The sequence below is a fragment of the Sminthopsis crassicaudata genome, chromosome 6, assembly GCF_048593235.1.
Source record: "Sminthopsis crassicaudata isolate SCR6 chromosome 6, ASM4859323v1, whole genome shotgun sequence".
Classification (NCBI taxonomy): Eukaryota; Metazoa; Chordata; class Mammalia; order Dasyuromorphia; family Dasyuridae; genus Sminthopsis; species Sminthopsis crassicaudata.
Genome location: NC_133622.1, coordinates 50,775,194 through 50,796,342, shown reverse-complemented (window position 1 = coordinate 50,796,342; position 21,149 = coordinate 50,775,194). Strand labels below are relative to the sequence as shown.

Below are 21,149 nucleotides of genomic sequence, written 5' to 3'. Positions count from 1 at the left end.
ATTTTTGGAGGTATTTTAAAAATTCGATAGATAGAACTATAGAAGTATTTATAGATATGGATAGCTATAGCTCTCTATATAACTATAAAGATACATAGATAGAATATATAAACTTATAGTCATGAACTTTCAATTGATTCATTTAATAAACATATCCTAATTTTCTCTGTATTCAATTCATTATGTTAAACTTTGATGGGTAGAAACAAACTGTGATGTTACTCACCTCTTTGAGACTCCTTCACAAGTGAATGAACTATATATAAAATGACACATGATAACATTAAACTGGACTCTGAGTTGAATAAGGAACACACTTTTCATGTAAAATCTATACTTACATCATCTTCAAGATATGTAAATTTCAATGCCATGGATTTGGAAGAAAACCTTCATTTTAATTTAACTATATTCTTTAGCATCAGAGAAGTTTATCATAGCAAATATAATTTTACCCCACCTAAAGAATGTATAGCTTGATTCCACCAAGACAATTAATCCATTAGTAAGAACCTGGATTTTAAATATCTGATAACATCACTAATTAGGAATAGAATGTTATGACAGCTTTCATCTGTGGTATTAAAGATTAGCTAGCTGCAATCATTAACCTTTATTTTTATCTGGCTAAAAACCTGTTGTTGATGCTACTCAATATAATTAAAAATATTCATGGTCAGAGATATCATGATTTCGCTTGGAAAGGGGTTATTGTTATAAAAACTGATAAACTTCATTTAAGATTTTGTCATTCTACCTTAATGGCATTTGGAGGGGGTGTAGGGGTGACAGAACCAAGTTAATAAAATTAACTTGATAAAATATGCATGCTTATGCATCAAAATGTGAAAGCTCTTTAATGTTTTCAGTTATACATAGACTGGTCTGATTTTAAAAGTTAATGATGAATATTGAATTTCTTTAAAATGCTAATTGATAATGTATTTATAGTATAGATGAAAGTTCCATAGAACATGTGAAGAGGAAAACTAGACTTATTATTAACTATCTTTCAGATGGATTGTAGTTTCTTGATCCTTCTATTTGTAATTCACTACATTCTTTGTACATTCACTACAATTGGCGCCCAACGTGGGGCAAGGACTTTTGCTTATCCTGACAAGAGGAGCTAGACCAGACCTTCGCAATTTGGCGCCCGAACAGGGACTTGAACCCTGGACCCTCAGAGAGCCACAGGTAGCCCTAGGGAACTTCTAAATTTAGTTCTCTATACCATTAATTTTCTAATTTTTGACAAAGATGCGCTGGCTCCAGCAGACAGGTTTTATAACCCACCAGAAGGGCAGTGTCCAGTGAGAGCATCTCCACTGTCCTTAGATAATCGCCAGGTGATGTGGAGAGATCCAGAAAGTGGTGAATGGAAGGGACCAGATAGGTTAACTGCCTGGGGGAGAGGGTTTGCTTGTATTTCTTCAGCAGGAGAAGGAATCAGATGGGTGCCAACGAGTCATATTCGCCTTGTCCATCAGAGAGAGACAGAAAAAGAGAAAGACCTCAAAATAAAGGAGAAGATCTAAGAAACATCTGACACTGAAAGAGCATGGATAATAAGAAGACTGTTAAAGAACTTTAAAACCAGCAGGAATCATTGGACTTCCTCACACAAGATGAGACTAATGGACAATGGACTTATGGACATTTATAAATTTTCAATTTATGATTGTTATATACTTCTAGCATGTGTTATGTTACTATGTTACTATGTGCTTATGTAATTCATGTAATTATCTGTAATACTTCCCATATTGATGGATTTATGTTTCAAGGTCATTTATGTAATTATCTGTAATACTTCCCATATTGATGGATTTATGTTTCAAGGTCATGACTGTCCTATGTTCTAAATCAAAAGAAAGGGGGAGATGTTGGGATTACTAGGTGAGAACTGAGGTTGTCTGGATGGTGACAAGGTGAGAATTCAGGTTTTCTGGACAATTACAAGGTGAGAACTCAGGTTTCCTTGATAGAGGGGGCAAGCTCATTGGCTGGGGTGGTTCTTCCCAGAAGCCCTTGCATTATCCCACGCCCATTCTCTGGGAGGATAAAAAGAGACAGCAATGGGCGCAGAGGGCAGATCGGCCTGAAGAAGGATAAGAGTTGGAGGAGATTCAGAGCCAGGATTCAAGAGGAAGACTCTGAATTGCATCAGGCTTGACGGGGCTCTCTGCAGGAAGGGAAGTCACTTCTAAGGACAAGAGTTAACAGCAACTGCCTGGAGACAACGGTTCGTTACAGGAAGAAGAATCTGTCTGAGAGATTTGAGTAGACACAGCAGATCTCTTCCCAGAGAGCGATCCAGCAGCTTCTGGAGACGATAGCTCGCTACAACCTAGCTTAAGGCTTTACGGAAATTCTATTTCCCATATGAAACTTCCTCTAATCTCCACAACTTAATTGTTACTACCACTCTTCTCCAACCCTTCCAAATTACTTTAGTATACATTTTTTAACTGTATACATGAAATTTCCCTTATAAATTAAATATTCTTTGAAGGCCACTCTTCTCCAACCCTTCCAAATTACTTTAGTATACAAATTTAACTGCATACATAAAATTTCCCTTATAAATTAAATATTCTTTGAAGGCAGGAGCTATTTTATTTTTGTCATTTTTGATAGAACACAACAGCACAAATGTACTTAATGTTTATGGAACTCAAATCACTCTGAGTTGTTGAAATTGTTGATGGAATTTAAACATAGGTTAATGAGTGTAAGCATAATAAGTAATAACAAAAATAATAAACATAAAAAGTGATGTTTTTTTTCTTTAATTAAAGCAACTATTCATTAATTTTAACAGTAATTTAACCCTTCTTATTTAGGGAAATTTTTTCTTTCTTGTATTAGACCAAATATCATATTGAAGTTACTCTGGCACTGTCTTGTTATTTATTGACTTAGTAAAATAAATTTCCTGTATTTTGTGGCAATACATTACTGCAACTAATAGTGCCTGTTTTATTAAGTTAATTCTATGCTGTAAATGATGGTGGCAACCACCATGGTAATAGTACTTCATTACCTATGGTATCATTTTATTTTAATAAAAGTCCTAGTAAAAAGGATTTTTTAACAGATCTATTCCTTAAAGTATTGCTTAGAGTGGATGTTCCAATAGAGATAACACACATATGTATATGCACATGCAGTGCTTATACACATATATACATACATGTACACTTACATACAAACATACATGTGTATACTGTTATTTTTTCACAGAAGATAATGAATTGTTAGCCTATTATCTGAGTGACAAAAAGGGAAAGGGCCTATTTTATAATAACTTATCTGGTTTGTGATTTTTTTTTTTTTATATCTACATAGTGAAGCTCAATCATTTTGAAACTTCCTTGTAAGATTGACTATTTTTCTTTTGAAGGTAAAGGGTTTTGGTGAATGGGCAAACCAAACTTCAGTTATATAATATTCAAAGTTATGTTTTTATTTATGCACAAATTAATACTAGTATGTTCAACCATGAGTTGAAAACTAAGTGAAATGGATAGTAATGGATTGATTTGTTTCATAGTATCAATAATTTCTTCTTAAATAAGCTATATTCTTTACCACCCTGTAAGATGTTGCTTTTTAAAATTAGGAATAACTTATCCTTATATAAATAGGAGATGAAGGTAGCCTGATGGCCAACTCAAATATTGCACTGGTATCCACTCAATGAAAAAAGTCCTGTTCAGTTTTGAATAGATCTAATATTTAAAAATCAGACAAGAAATGCATAAGATGAAAAGACATCTGTGGATTGACTCATGAGAGAGAACTTCCATTAACTTTGTTAAGAGATGTAATTTTTTTAGTTATTTTTTAATTTATTTTAACACACATTGATTGCTTCTTTATGAATCATATTGGTAGAGAAAAATCAAAGGAAAAGGAAAAAACATGGGAAGGATAAAAAAAAATAGAAAAATAAGTGAACATAGAACATGTTGATTTACATTTGGTCTCCTTAGTTCTTTTTCTGGATACAGATGGAATTTTCTGTCCAAAGTCTATTGGGATTGCTTTGAATCAGTGAACCAATGAGAAGAACCAAGTCTTTTATAGATGATCAACTGATCATCGCACATTCTTGCTGTTATTGTGTGCAGTGTATTCCTGGTTCTGCTTGTTTTGCTCAGTATCAGTTTATGTAAACCTTTCCAGGCCTTTCTAAAATCAGCTTGTTCATCATTTTTTTTTATGGAACAATAATATTCCATTGCCTTTATATACCACAACTTATTCAGCCATTCCCCAATTGATGGGCCTCTACTCATTTTCCAATTCTTTGTTATCACAGAAAGAGCTACTACAAACATTTTTGCACATGTTGGTCACTTTCTCTCCTTTATTATTTCCTTGAAATACAGACCCAGTAATGGCACTGCTGGGTCAAAAGGTATGGACAGTTTTATAGCCTTTGGGGCATAGTTACACATTGCTCTCCATAATGGATAGATCATTTCACAATTCCACCAACACATTGATTTCTAAAAGATGTATTTTTTAAAATTTCATCAAAAGAAAGAGACAGATAGAGACAGAACAGAACAAGGGATGCACACACACATACACTAAGAGAGAGAGAGAGAGAGAGAGAGAGAGAGAGAGAGAGAGAGAGAGAGAGAGAGAGAGAGAGAGAGAGAGAGAGGACACAAACATACAGAAGAGGACACTTTAACACTTTATTTTACAAATAATTTTTGAAAATTATTTCTCAATGCTGAAACCTTTACTGTCTTTGTGACTTGAAACATATGTTATATTATTATTACCTTTCCTTTCTACATCTCAATTTCTTCAGTTGTAAAATAATATGATGGAACTAAATGGTCCAAAATATCACTTTTCCTTCTATATCCAACTTTTATTAGGTAATGCAGACCAATGGTTTGGGTTAATTTGGGATTATTAAATCGAATGAAATTAAGGAATACGGGAATAGATAATATGATTGTTCTAGAAAGTAGAGTGGTGTTGATAAAGCCAATAACATATCTTCTCACTTCAGAGTTTTCACTATTTTTAAGTAGGAAATTTGCCACTTAAACATACAGAAACAAAACAATTCACTACTTTCCTTTTCATATACATACACACCCATCCTATTTACTATAACAAAACAATTCTAGGGACACATGCAATACAGTATGATATTTTAACCATAGAGAGTGTCTAATATCCATAAAAGAACACACTTCAAGAATAAGGAGGTACTAATTCCAAAATAATCTGCCTTGCAGAAACTAGGCATTGACCCACACTTAACATCATAGACCAAAATAAGGTCAAAATGGTTTCATGATCTAGGCATAAAGAATGAGATTATAAATAAATTAGAAGAACATAAGATAGTTTACCTCTCAGACCTGTGGAGGAGGAAGGAATTTGTGACCAAAAAAAAACTAGAGATCTTTAGTGATCATAAAATAGGTAACTTTGATTATATCAAATTAAAAAGTTTTTATACGAACAAAGCTAATGATTAGAAGTGAAGCAATAAACTGGGAAAACATTTTTTACAGTTAAAGAATCTGATAAAGGCCTTATTTCCAAAATATATAGAGAATTGACTCTAATTTATAAGAAATCAAGCCATTCTCCAATTGATAAATGGTCAAAGGATATGAACAGACAATTTTCAGATGAAGAAATTGATACTATTTCTAGCCGTATGAAAAGATGCTCCAAATCATTATTAATCAGAGAAATGCAAATTAAGACAATTCTGAGATACCACTACATACCTGCCAGATTGGCTAGGAGGATAGGAAAATATAATGTTGAATGTTGGAGGAGATGTGGGAAAACTGGGATGCTGAAGCATTGCTGTTGGAATTATGCATGAATTCAACCATTCTGGAGAGCAGTTTGGAACTGTGCTCAAAAATTTATCAAATTGTACATACCCTTTGTTCCAGCAGTGCTACTACTGGGTTTATATCCCAAAGAGATCTTAAATAAGGGAAAGGGACCTGTGTGTGCAAAAATGTTTGTGGCAGCCCTTTTTGTAGTGTCTAGAAACTGGAAAATGAGTGTATTCCCATCAATGGCTGAATAAGTTGCCGTATATGAATGTTATGGAATATTATTGTTCATTAAGAAATGATCAGCAGGATGATTTCAGAAAGGCCTTGAGAAACTTGCATGAACTGATGCTGAGTGAAATGAGCAGGACCAGGAGATCATTATGTACTTCAACAACAATACTATATGGTGATCAATTCTGATGGACATGGCTCTCTTCAACAATGAGATAAACCAAATCAGTTCCATTTGTTCAATAATGAAGAGAACCAGCTATATTCAGTGAAAGAACTATGGGAAATGAGTATATACTCCTTCTGTTTTTGGTCTGCTTGCATTTTTTTATTTCCTTCTCAGGTTATTTTTACCTTATGTCTAAATCTGATTGTTCTTGTGCAGCAAAATAACTGTATAAATGTGTAAACATATATTGCAGTTAACTTATACTTTAACATATTTAACATGTATGGAACTACCTGCCATCTAAGGGAGAGGGTGGGGAGAAGGAGAGGAAAAGTTAGAGCCAAAAGTTTTGCAAGGATCAATGCTGAAAAATTACCCATTCATATATCTTGTAAATACAAAGCTATATTAATAATAATAATAAAATAAATATAATAAAATAATCTGCCTTGCTTAGTCTGTATCTGGACATCAATAACATAGAGAACATTTAAAGGAGATTCAACTAGAATGGAGGAAGACCTTACCTTTGCCACATGAAGTTAGGTTTTGAAAAACCTTAGAAAAACATTCTACTTTCCTTATAACTACTTTCTTCATCCTATCCTTATATGGCATAAAGTTGAATTCTTTCATTCTTCTACTTACCTTCTTCCTTTCTCATCTTAGGCAAATCACTTTACTCAGGCATCTGTTTCTTTATTTGTGAAATAAGATCATGGGACTAGGTAATATCTTAGATTTATTCCAGCTATATTTGTGCAATACTCATTGAGAGATTACTTGTTGGAAGAGAGTAGTTAACTATCACTAAATCTTTTCTTTTTAATTTCATATAATTTTGACATACATGAGGATAAAAATCATGTGGGTTTAGTGTGTGTTAAAGCCTTTTGGATTACTTTTTTTTAAAAATCAAAACCTATTTTTTTAATAGTTAACAAAAGAATTTCAATAAATTCTTGTATTGACTGTGGGTCAGTTGTGTGATTTTTACACAACTGATTATCTGTTCCATTTTCATGTTATTCATCAAAATTCCCTTTATAAGTATTTTGACATGTAAATTTTCTACATACAAATTTTGCATACACAAAGATGTGGGAATATTGATCAGTACTTATTAATATTATATAAATCTCTTTTGGAATAACACAATATATCAGATTTTTTTAAAGTCTTTCACATATTCCCTCTGTCAGGGAACCTTAATAATATATCTCTTAGATATGTCAACAGTACAATTTTTTCAATAAAAAAATCCTTCTGTTTGTATTTAATCTACTTTGGCTGGCTCTTTTCATTTGTTTTCTGTAATGATATTTCTACAATATCAGATATAACATTTTAATATTTAATATTTGTTTCCCAATGTAATGTCATTGGTGGATAAAATAGTGTGCTATTTGAAATATATTTTCAAATCTTTTCTAATTTTTAATCTACTGTCTTCTAGTTTCAGTCATAAATATGACTTTGATGATTTTGCATAATTTGACTTCTTCCCAATCATTTTTATAACTTGTATTTCTTCTCCTGCTTCTCATTGGTTTTATGAGGCAATATAATTCATAATTTTTTACTACCATTCAAAATTTTCCAAATTAATTCATACTCCAAAAAGTATTGCCCTTAGATTCTAGTTGACCAAAAATGTGGGCCAGTGTTTATTGGAAGAGTGGTTTTCTATTTTCCTTCAGGTTAGCTCCAGATCCTTTTTGGCAGGGATCTTTACTGCCAAAAATTTCTTAATACATTGATAAGTTCAATAGTTATTTTTAGAATACATCACTGTTTGAAAAGCCTTTTCCAACAGCAAACTGAACAGGTACAACAATTATCATAATTATCCCTATTTTACACATTAAAAACAAAAACAAAAAAGAAAAAAACAAAGGTTTGAAGTGATTGAATTTCTTCCCTATTGTCACATAATCAGAAAATTCACAATTTAACATTTAAGCAAAATATTCTAAGTTCAAAATAAATACTTCACATATTATACTAATTACTACCTATACGAAATATCATATGACATTGAAGAAAAAATACTGATCTTGGAGCTTGGAGGTCCTACTTATGTGAAAGTAATGAACTACTACTTATGTGAATATATCCAAGGCAATTTTCCCTCCAATTAACTAACAGGGCTGTTATTTCATCCCAAACTGAAAAAATACAATAAAATTAAAGATATTTTAAATATATATCATTATTTATTTGTTTAAAATCTTCCCTTAAAGTATCCCCCCAACTGGGAAAATAAAAGAAAAATGAAATATTTCTAATAGATATCCATTATCAAACAAAAAGAAAAAATACCCAAATTAACAGTTTCTGACAATAAGTCTCTCTTGAAGCATATTTATTCTAATACCTCTGTCAAGAAGGAAATAGCACATATTGCCATTGATCTCATGAAAATTTCATTGATCAGGGTTAATTGTCTTTCAAAATTGTTTATCTTTGCATTATTTTTGTTGTTGCTGTTTATTGTTCTATTAATTGTCCTTCTCTCCATAAGTTTTCTAAGTTTTTTAAGACACCAAAGTTACAAACTAGCACCTAGGCGTGAAATTTCCAGTCTTGGAGTTTTCCAAACTGAAGAAATCACAGGACAAAATTCTCCTTCCAAAGAATATTATGTAATTTACAAAGGTGTAATGAAATTGATATGGAATTTTGAAAGATCTCAGTTATACTCTGTACTATTCTATAGTTACAGGCATAAACAATTCCTTAATACCTTTTATTTAATTATTTATTCTGGGTCATCTCTCATATGTACCAGATGGATCCCTCGGCATATTCTTAACTAAATGGTAACAATAATGTTAAGAAGCTAAAAGGCCTCAGCAGCTGTTGTAGATATTTCTAAAATACTTGTCTAAATTTTACTCAGCTATACTGTGAGCTTTAGAACTTATTTTTTCCCCACAAGTTGCTGTCTCTTGAATAGTTTCCTTGAACTATTTAGTCATGGGAAAAGGCCAGTCTCTCAGGATTTATATGCTTCAGCAGTCAATGTGTTGGTGAAGCATGTATGAAAACTTTAATTCTTATTACTCATCCCTTAAAGATGATCATCTGATGACATTGTTAGTGAGACTAATACATTGGTAAGCATCACTCATGAGGAACTGGAATCACTAGCCTGAAATAGAAGCAAATACAATATCTAATCTGTTAAAATGGTACTCACAGACCATTTCCAGCACAGAGCATCATAATTTGGATTATTTCCACTTCCCCTTTGGCTGGAAATCAGGGGATGGAAAAATTAATTTGTTTGTTGTGTTCATTACTTGTTTTTATAACATGTTAATTAATTTCTCTTCAGTGGAGTAATTAGTATTTTTAATAGTTAAGAATAATTTTGCTATGTTCTATAATACCTAAATGCCACTTATTTAAAGAAAGCTAGTATAGATGGGAAATGACTAGGAGATGTTGATACGAGAAACAAGGTAAGGAAAAAAAAAGGATATGTCCCTTGGTCCTGCCATATCTAGTTGCTGTTATTTGAATGCACAATGGACCTGGAGAATAATTTGCAGTAATCAAGTATTGCTGTTTTTCACAATTTGTGCATGGTTATTATGTTTATAGTGGCTGCCAGTGTCCAGACTTTCATCAGCTCATATAGTTATCACCATCCAGGGGCTGGTCTGAGGACATTGCTCCAGAATCTGGCTTGCTCTCAGAAATGTCATTTGGCTAGTCATTTGGCCAGGGACCATTGACAATACTTACTTTACATCCTTTGAAGCAACAGAGATTGTAAAGGGTTTATTGGAAAGCTGCAGATGCTGATGTTTAGAAAAAAAAAAGTCAAATAGATGTTAGATAACAGTAAATCTTAAAGAAGTATGTTTCAAGCAATCTACCATTGATTATTTCTGCTTTTAGAAATTTCTTCAAAGTCAACCATGTCAATTTGAATTTTTAATTTATTTATAATAAAAATAAATCTAAAAATCATTGAATGTGCATTAATTAAGATGGTATGGTACAATTAGATCTATATCAGAGAATCTGGTTTCAACCTGTGCCTTTGACAGTTACATCCATGGGACCTTGGGTCATGTATTTTAACTCCTCAATTATTTATCTGTAAAAACAGAAGGTTGAATTAAATATGCTCTGAAGTACCTTTTAATTCTAGATCTAAAAGATCCTATGTTTTTATTGTGTGCCTAGATTACAGTGGTCCTCAAACTTTTTAAATAGGGGGACAGTTCACTGTCCCTCAGACTGTTGAATGATCGGACTATAGTAAAAACAAAAACTCATACTCTGTCTCCACCCCTCAGCCCATTTGCCATAACCCATTGAGCCACATAAATGTTCTAGCAGGTCGCATCTGTCCCGTGGGCTATAGTTTGAGAACCCCTGGCTCAGAAGATTTTACCCACATAATTATATATCTATGCAGATAGTAATAAAGATAAACATATATATAGATATACACATGAATATATGTGAAAATTGAATATATATGAAATTTTGTATATACATGCATTAGACATGTGTGCATGTATTCTTATTTTTCCTGAAGTTCCACAGGAATTTGAAATGTGTTTTGACAATATTTCTCAAAGTAAAGAAGGAAAATTTAAAGTATTATATGGATTTAACAAAATTATTTTTGAGTAAATTTTCTTCATTTAAATTTTTATTATATAATCAATAACTATCCTGTTAAAAACAAAAAGAATCACATCTCATTCTTGGTCCATATTTTAGATGAATCACCTACATTTTATTAAAGCATATATTAGCTGAATCAAGCATGCCATTAAAAAAAAAAAATGCTTACTTGAAAGTTCCCTTCCTGATTTTCTCTTATATTATTTAGATCTCAAATCATTGTCAGCATTGTGTATGTGGGTATTTAATTCCCTATTGTACTTTTTTATTTTATCAAATTATATTTATCAAATGTTTTTCTATAAAAGACAATAAGAAAATAATACAAGTGTTAGATAATTTACCCTCCTCTATTGCCATATATCTCTTGGCCTACAATAGATAATTTGATAGAGATTTGTTCTTTCCTTGAACAAATAAATCATCAATGGTCTTGAGACACAATTGGCATGACCATTTCTAATAATGATGACTAACAAGTAGTACACTCAATATAATTAACACATTAATACCAACTATGAGCAAAGAAACAAGAAGCCCATCGCATTCTTTAGAATTGCAAATAAGCAACATTTTCATAAAATTACTTTTTAATTTCACGAAAGCTTTCATGGTCATGCATATATTTTGTTATATTTTGCTTCTATGGATAGTCTATTCACATGTGCAAAATGTTCTATTGTTTATGGCACAAAGATACTGAATATGTTTTATATTCCCTGTGAAAAATAGGCCAAAACATGAATGCTTTATTCATAAAGATCAACAATCTTCATAAAACAATAAAAAAATCACAAAATATCTATAACATGTTGCAGTACCATTTTTACATAATACTTTAAAGTCCCCAAAACAATTAATAACATTAAACACTTCAATGGATCTGTGATCTCATCATTGTAGATATGGCCTCTGGATTATATTATATGTATGTATATTATATATACAGATTATATCCCCTTCATTCCTGTGTTGCCCACATTCTCCTTTAAATCCTCTGATCTACCAAATAACCTGAGGCCTTCCTTTTCATCTCTTCCTATTACAGGGTTACTAATGGAACACATGGCCTGTCCATTTGTCATTTCCTGTTTTTGTCATATGATCCATCCCATCATCTTTTCTTATCAAAATCAAGTCAACTTGATAAGGATGTATTAAATGTTTATTACATGACAAGTTATCCCTTGTACCCACTTTTTCTTTAGCTATGTCTAAACAAAGTACTATAGAAATGGCCAGGCAGTTTCATTGAATGTAAAAGTAAAGATTCTACCGAATATCCAAATATTTTATCTATGTGATATCAAAAATTCAAATCCTTGTAAACAAAATTATTGTAAACAAAATAATTATTTCAATGTTCACATGATTATTATGGCATTATGAAGATGCAGGCATTGAGGCAATATGATATACTTGATAGAGGGTCATCCTTAAAGTCAGAAAGAGTGGGATTCAAAATCTGCCTCTGAATAATAATAACAATAATAATAACATTAAAATTGCCATCTATATGTTATCTCATGTGTTTTTCACTTAGTAAAGTAGGAGTCATTATATCTTTATTTTACATAGGAGGAAATTGGAATTAAAAATATAAAAATAACTTTCTGAGGATCTAATAAGTAGTACTTTTCTACAGTAAGATTTGTCCTCAGGTGTTGTTGATTCTCAAGTTAAGCACTTTCATCCACTATGCCATATATTTGCCTTGTAGATTTCCTGTGTGATCCTGACCAAGTCAGTGTACTTCTTAGTGAGAATTACTAATATGCATTGGTGGAGAAAATGTATATTCTTGAGAATTCCTTAACAATTAAATCATAAGTTCAGACAAACAAATAAAAATAAAACACAAGCTATTCCATTTTAGAATTATTTTTTGTTATGTCTTATAAATGTCAGATACAGAAAAATGGGGGGGAATGAATATGGTATACACATGAGCTAACAATTCTCATGATTTGTATTGCAATTACAAAGACAGTTCTATTCAAGCACTAGCATATGCTGAAAATGCTGTTCTGTTTTATGAGCCCAATATCGATAAAGTAGATATTTAGAAACATTTTTCATGTTTTATTTCATTTCTTGGTGCAAAATAGGTAAATGTAATGATTCATAATGATCAATTTTACAGATATTTTTTATGAGACTGAAATTAGATCATTAATTATCTTTTGTCATAATATCTTCTATTTATTTCCTCTGTGGTCTTGGGAAAAAAAGTATCTCATTTCTCTGGACCATCTTTTACTTCTCCATAGAATTTAGGGTTGGATTTGATTATCACCAACATTTATTATAGCATTCTCTATAATATTCCCATTAAACTAGATAAAATGTTTATAATTTGTTCAATTTGAGAATTTTTTCTTTAAAAAATGTTTTCTTAATTTAGTTAATTTCTCCATGAATTTAATTCCATTGCTCTCATTTTGCATTAAATAAAGATAGTGTAAGGAATATGAGTTGTGAGGGTATAAGGAATAAATTGAGAGATACTGAGTTGGAATTATATATAACATTGTAAAATGGAGATATCCTACAATAATTTTTATGGTTAGGGATGAGTATGAAATTGAAATGGCAGCAATATATTAATATTATTTCTATTTATGTGTTCTATTTTGCAGCACCTTCTCCAGTCACTAATGTGAAAAAAGGAAAAATTGCAAAAAATAGCATCTCTTTGTCTTGGCAAGAGCCAGATCGTCCCAACGGCATTATCCTGGAGTATGAAATCAAATATTTTGAAAAGGTATGAGTAATAGTATATAAAGTATTTTAAGTTTTTTTTTTCTTTTGTAGCAATATTCATGCAATTTATCTAAAAATACTTTGCAATTGTATGTATAAAATCAATGTCCATTGATTTCAGTAATCTATATATAGTTAGAAACACTTTTTACTATATTAGATACTATAAAGGAAACTTGAAGATGGGAAAGACTATAAAATTCATCTAGTTATCTACCAAAAGAGTTGCAGAATTTGTATTAAAGTATCATTGATAAATGGTCATTCAACTTCTGATTAAATACCTTCACTGATAAAATATTCAATATCATATCACATACATTGATCAATAGCTTTTTTAGAAAGTCATCCCTGTATCCATTTGAAATATGATTTCCTGTAAGGAGCTTTCATTGAACATTTTATTATGGCTCCTGAAATTGATTATTTCGTCTCCTACACAATATCCTTCCAAATGTTTGAAAGTAGTAATCTCCTTCCTCCTCCTCCCTCCAGCCTGACATTCTCCAGTGGAATGCTGGACTCTGAAGAAGTCAATTTATTAATTGTATTAATTGTAAGTGGATATTGCTGTTTATAATTGACAATAAGGTAGTAGAATGGCAAAAAATCTGTACTATGATCTAAGATCTCTGCTGTGTCATTGGTGTCGAACATATGCTTTAAAAGTATTTCTACTTTTTTCAATAATTTTTAACAGATGAGATCCTAAGAAAGCTCCAAGGAGATTAAGCAGCTATGGTTATAATAATGATGAACTACAAAAGAAAAAATATTCTGGGGACAATAATTGCATATGGATGAATAAAATGATTTAAAGAATGTATAATAATTAACCAAAGAAGTAAGGGATATACAAATCAGATGATGAAAAGTTGATAAAGTCATAAACCAAAAATACAAAATAAAAAAAAGTACAAAATAGCAAAAGTATATAAAGTTTAGAAATGATAGTCAAGTGAGGCTTTTTGTTTGTTGGTTTTGTTTTATAGAATTGGCATTTTTGTTTAATGATACTCAGGGCGCTTATTAGAAGGAAAAAAGAAAACAATTTTTACTATCCAAGTTTTAGAGATGATTAAGAAAATAGCCTAGAAATAGATAGACTAAGGTGTAATAGGAACAAAACTTTGCATAGGCAGTAAGTGCAGAGACTAGTTTATTTTATAATATGTGTAGTTGTACTTTTCCCAAATTGGGAAAACTATCTTCTTCCATACTTAGGACATTTTCACCATATTTTATTCCTAGCACTATTGATCTGCTATATTTTCAAAATTATACCAATTCATCAGTAATATGATTGACATAATGAAGTAAAAATTTCAAAATAAAATGAATTTAAAGTGAAATTGTGATGTGCAAAGGAGGGAGTATGAATTCAATTAATATCAATTTGTATAATTAAAAAAGATTGAGAAGCTGACTTAAGACAAGTATTTTAGTGATATAAATATAGATAATTTAGCCTCTCTGAGACTCAAACTGAGACCCAAGTTGAAAAATAAGAGAAATAATTAGATTATCTGTGAGGCCCCTTCCATCCTCATGCATTTGATCCAGGAAATTCACTACCAAAATAAAAATATCTTGCCTATTCATCTTAAATAGCATCATATTTTATACTGAATTGCCATCAAGTTGCAAATATGTATTTTTTTAAAATTCAGAGAAAAACTAATTGTTTTACTGACCTGACTAAAAATGCTAATTTCTTGATCTCATTGCCTAATTTAAGATGCATATATTTCCCGGATTCTATATGTTCCTGATTATTCCCTTCAACTTAAAAATTAGATTCAAGACAAATTATTTAATTATTTGATTGGTATTCAGTAAGCAAAAATTGTCTGATCAACCAGTTTTCTTGAAGCTCTTTACAGCATGTTAGTACATTGCACAATGTTAGTTTTTATTTCCTTTGAGTTCCTAAGGATCTTGTTCTTTTCTGAATTCATGCAGTTATATGTTATAGATATTTCTAGGAATTTGTGGAGTGCCTTTACAGCAATAAATTTCAGTGATGTCAAAGAATTGTTACTTTCTCACCTATTTATTGATGCCTGATGTAGTAACCATTCTGGTGGCAAAGACAGAATCCTGTTAAAACTGGACAATTACAAAGCACATAGTTCTGTTCTCAAGTACTGCTGCTAAGCAATTGAAAACCTGCAATGTGAGCAGGCTAAGAAGCTAAAATAGCTGCTTTGGGGCATGTTGAAAAGTTTGCTGTCAGTTCAATTCTTGAAATTCTTTTACAGAATCACTAGCTTTCCATCTTCTAGGGTGTGGTGTGGGGGATGGAGAACTTCAGAAAGAAGATGAATTTCTGATGGTCTTTGGAGAGCAATCATTTATTCATTTAAGATATGTTTTTATCCTTCAATTCAGATCTTACAGGGCTACTAATATGTACTTTCTCTTGTATCAACATTGTTCAGAGATTTTAATTTTTCAACTCAGACTAAATATAAACAACAATCAGGGCATTGCAGCTTAATTCTATCTCAATATTGTGAAATACTAGGACTCCTAATGAAGACATTCATTAGCATCTATTAAATGAAATAATTTTGACATTTATAGTAGTTGAAAATCAGTTTCTACCTAGTGAGAATGCATCACTATATATTGCTAAAATTCCTTTTAACATAAGGGCAGATCTTCCACCTTCCAAACTTATCTGAATATAAGGAATTCACAGGCCAAAATATTGGGGAGAGTTAAAACAATTTTCATTTTTTTTTTCTTTTTTGAAGCAGCTGTGGTTAAGTGACTTGTCCAAGGGTCACACAGCTGGGAAGTGTTAATTATCTAAAGCCAGATTTAAACTCAGGTCCTCCTGACTTCAGGGCAGGTGCTTTATCTGCTGTGCCATTTAGTTGCCCCTAAAACAGTATTCTTACATATTTTAGATTGTTTAGAATCTATAAGGCAAGTCAAGGTAAATTATCCTTCAGTAATTTATCATTTGTAATTATAAATCAGAAGAAAGACCAAAAATCGTCATAGTGATGAGGTTTAGAATTGGGAGTACCTAAATGAAATTAGGTTTAATTGAGGTCTAGTGGCAGGTTCGGGGTATAGGGAGTCAAATACAGCTCCCCTGCAACCCCTTTGGATTTGGCTCAAGGATACAGAGTTAAATGAGGTCTAGTAGTGACACAAGAGTCCCCTGTAAAGGAATTTACAGAACCAAAAACCTAGATTGATAAAAGAGGTTTATTATGGGATTTGGAAGTAAAGTCTAGTTAGTAAAGTTGAAGGTAGAGATAAAAGACACCGGAACCAGGGTTTCAGTGGACAGAGATCCTTTGGCGTGCCAAGCATGGCATAGCTGCCATGTTTAGGACCTCTGCAAAGACAGGACTCCAGGTTGGGTCTTTTATAAAAGGGGCTTGGGCTACAAGCTGAAGGGTACATGTAGGTAGAGTCCCAGATTGGCTGTGGGCTGGGTTTCAGCCAGGGTTAAAATTTGAATTGAATTCAATGGGTTTAGAGACTGAGCCAGATAACAAAGATGAAAAGGTTTGTGCTTAGGGTGGAGTCTCCTCCCTGAGGCAGAATCCAAGTAGATTTTCTCCTTTAAGGATTTTTCAGAGTTTGGGGGTTTCCTTGTCATTAGGAGGTCATATAAAATCACTGAATTATAAGTTTGGGACTGGAAGGAGCTTTAGAAACTAATACTATGAAATCCATTCATATCATGTATCATTGATTACCACTTGATGTTGATTGTTAAATTCAAGGTCCAGAGTTTTACAACTGGATGGAAAATAGCCAGGAGCTCCAGTTGAACCTATATATCAATTACCACAGTACCTGACATATAGTATGAATTTAATACATATTTATTGATTGATATTGATAGGTTCATAATCAGATAAGATAATTTCTACAATTTTTTTTTTTTTTTTCTGAAAAGATTCAATGCCAATTTATTTCAGGTCATATTGCATCACTCAAAATCAAATGGGCTCTGACATTGATACATTTTGTCTAGTCTAACTCCTTCACAAACCCTCCGCTTCAGAGTCTGGTAGTAGTAAGGAAATGATTGATACTCTTAGAGTTCTGTAGCCAGTGAATTTATATAACAATGAATTTAGATTACAAAAGGTGTTGTATAAGAAGTCAGATGTTTTATAAAGGAGAGTCTGTGTTATCATATCTGTATTCAGACTTTATAACAATTCACTCAAAAGCTAGATATCTACTTCTTGCTCTAAGGAGAAAAGAAAATTTAGACTCTTGGGCAGTGAATCAAACTGTACTATGGAATTTATGTTATCAGCTCTCAGGTTTAATAAATTTTCAGGAACTAAAATCTTCTAAGGATGGGGCCTGATTTGAGGGAAGGCTTCAAATGTGCATTCAATTAAGTACTTAAGAAGTGCAAATAGTTAGTGCTGGTCATCCAGTAAAGCCATCCTGTTTTATGCAAATGTCTTCTGAAGAATTTTTCATTGTCCTAATTTATCAACTGCTGTTTCTGTGAATATACACACACAAATCAGTAGTCAACAAGGGTCTTTCCTTAAAATTCATTATACCTAGTATATCTATTCATTATATCTAGTATCTAGTATAAGGGATTCCCTAGGATTTTGTAGCACCTCCCTTTGCCTCCAAGATTTTAGAAAAATATTTTTCACAAATTAATATATACATATTCTTGTAACATATGATATAGTTCTACATGTAATATTTAATATTCATATGTAGATAATTTCCTAATAATAATTTGAATAGACCATAAATTTATCTGATAAACAGATACTAAACTAAAAGAAGAAAAAAATAAAATCAGAATTACATTGTCACACACTTAGATCACTTTATCATTGCTATGATTGTTTATCCAACATTCTTTAAGAGGAATATGACATCAGGGAGATGTCATGACATGCAAATGAATTGGTTTTAAGTGAAGGAAATCTGTGCAAAGTCACCTGCCTCACTTACTCTCTGGAGCTCTTTGACTCAAGTGGCCAAATATAGATCAGGATGACTGGGAGATGGCCCTAGATACAATGGGAGACCTTGTGTGTGTGTGTGTGTGTGTGTGTGTGTGTGTGTGTGTGTGTGTGTGTGTGTGTGTGTGTGTGTGTGTGTGTGTGTGTGTGTGTGTGTGTGTGTGTTTTCCCAGCTAAGGTATTCACCAGGTTTCAGTTTAACTGGGGCCAGATCCATTCAGTTATAAGCCTATATAGTAACTGAGGCAAGAATCTGGCCTTTGACTTAGTAAAGCAAACTAACAAATGAATGAATGACTAGATAAATAAACAAACAAATAAATAAATGGATCAATGAATGAGTGAATGAATGAATGAATGAATGAATGAATGAATGGATGGATGAATGGATGAATAAATAAATAGTTTTGCCAGGAAGTTCCTTAGGATTTCTGGAAAAACAAAAATGTTTGCTATTTGCAATCACTGAGTCAATCAGGACCCAAGCAAGGACCAAATGTGGCTTGTCTTGGGACCTACTATTGGCCAAAAGTGAGAATCAGAGTGCTTTTGTTTTAAGGCATGATCCTTAAGAAATCTATCCAATAAACCCCAACATATCTTGGGAGAGTTCATTGCCATTGAATGATATCCATCTGTCCTAAAATGAAATATTTGCAATAAATTATCATGGTACTTATTGATGAAATAAACCAAGGGTTTTAAGTTTTTCCAAGACTTGTTGATTTCTACTTTATTTTTCAATCTGCAAAAGATAGCCATTGTTAAATCAATTCATTGATTATTAGAAAAAAGGCTTGGCCTGAAGTAAGATTTGAAAAGGTCCCGTAAAGTATCTTTTCCCATCTTATCAGTGATGGACTTTTAACATATAAATCATTGATGGACACCTGCCTATGGAAATGATGGGCTACTGATTGAGCTCCCTCCTAGAGAGCTTTTCTAACCTCATGTCTATTTCAAATATATCATTGTTTAGTCACAGAATTTCAGGTGGTCCAGAGAAAGCAATTGTTTTTGACTCAAATAATAATTCATGTTCATAATAACATTTTGAATAAATTGACAATGAAACCTTTACTATTATCTTTTCATTCAAGAAGTTCTATAATTACTCCTTTTAATATGGTTTTTATAATGTGTCCAAATGGATTTTGATGTACTCATTTCAGAGTCCAAGTTAATGTCTTACTTTTGTCATTATTATGATCTTTTATCCAGGGTCTGTGACTAAATAATTATCTACCACACTGAATGAATAATGGCAAAGCTCTGAAGTCAGGAAGACCTGATTTCAAATCTGGTCTCAGACATTTTATACTTTCCTGACTGTATCACCCTGGGTGAGTCATTTAACTCCAATTGCCTCAGCGAAAGAAAGAAAGAAAGAAAGAAAGAAAGAAAGAAAGAAAGAAAGAAAGAAAGAAAGAAAGAAAGAAAGAAAGAAAGAAAGAAAGAAAGAAAGAAAGAAAGAAAGAAAGAAAGAAAGAAAGAAAGAAAGAAAGAAAGAAAGAAAGAAAGAAAGGAAGGAAGGAAGGAAGGAAGGAAGGAAGGAAGGAAGAAAGAGAAGGAAGAAAGAGAAGGAAGGAAGGAAGGAAGGAAGGAAGGAAGGAAGGAAGGAAGGAAGGAAGGAAGGAAGGAAGGAAGGAAGGAAGGAAGGAAGGAAGGAAGGAAGGAAGGAAGGAAGGAAGGAAGGAAGGAAGGAAGGAAGGAAGGAAGAAGAAAGTTCAATAAAATTTCCTAAAATTGTTCTATTGGTTTGATGGTTAAATCTCCTTTGCACAAATCAAAACTACTTTTGTGGCTCCTAAAGTATAGTTTTTATATGTATTCTATATTTCATGCCATGGAAAAGATATGTTTTCTAAAACTCCAATTCAGTGCAATTTAATAAACATTCATTTAGCCACTTTTTTATGCAGAGCTCTACACACTAGAGATTTTGTTCAGGTAAATATGTTATTCTCCTTTCAACAGAGGCTCATGGAGCTTAGAAAGGGAATGCAATTCATGTATAAACAATTATAACACACTAAATTTATGAGTGTTATATGGGGGGAAAGCTTCATGGAGTATATTGTATTTAAGTTGTCTTGAAAAATAGGTAGTTTTTCATCAAGGATAGTTAGGTGAGGACTTTCAAGGCATGAAAAACAACAGAGTTAAAGGTAAAGAGTAGAGGCAAAGTGGGAAATTAATGGGGAGAATGAGTAGCTGGATTTAGTGCATACAGGTTTGTTACAAAATAAGGAGACAAAAGGACTCATCAATTAAAAAAGAAAAGAAAAATGTGTTTTGAGAATTTTTTTGCATATATGTGTGCTTATATGTGCATATATATACATATGTTCAGGAATTCAATTTTTGTTATTTGATGATCCTTTAAAAAAAAAATCCTTCAAGACCTGTTTCTCCTTCTATTGGGATGGAGTTTTGCTCAGTATATTTTACACCAATTTTATGTAGCTTGAAGGCTTGTTCATCTCTTGTATGCTTACTTATACAATATCTACCAATATCTAC

General features: G+C 32.1%; 1 protein-coding gene across 12 annotated transcripts in view; it reads left to right on the top strand.

Moving 5' to 3' along the window:
* Positions 1-21,149, top strand: part of EPHA5 (EPH receptor A5) — a 471,809-nt gene that overhangs the window by 347,148 nt on the left and 103,512 nt on the right. For all 12 annotated transcript variants that reach the window (XM_074272342.1, XM_074272341.1, XM_074272344.1 and 9 more), the window contains one exon: positions 13,527-13,651. In XM_074272342.1, the coding sequence (XP_074128443.1) occupies positions 13,527-13,651 (125 nt within the window). The remainder of the gene's footprint in view (positions 1-13,526; positions 13,652-21,149) is intronic.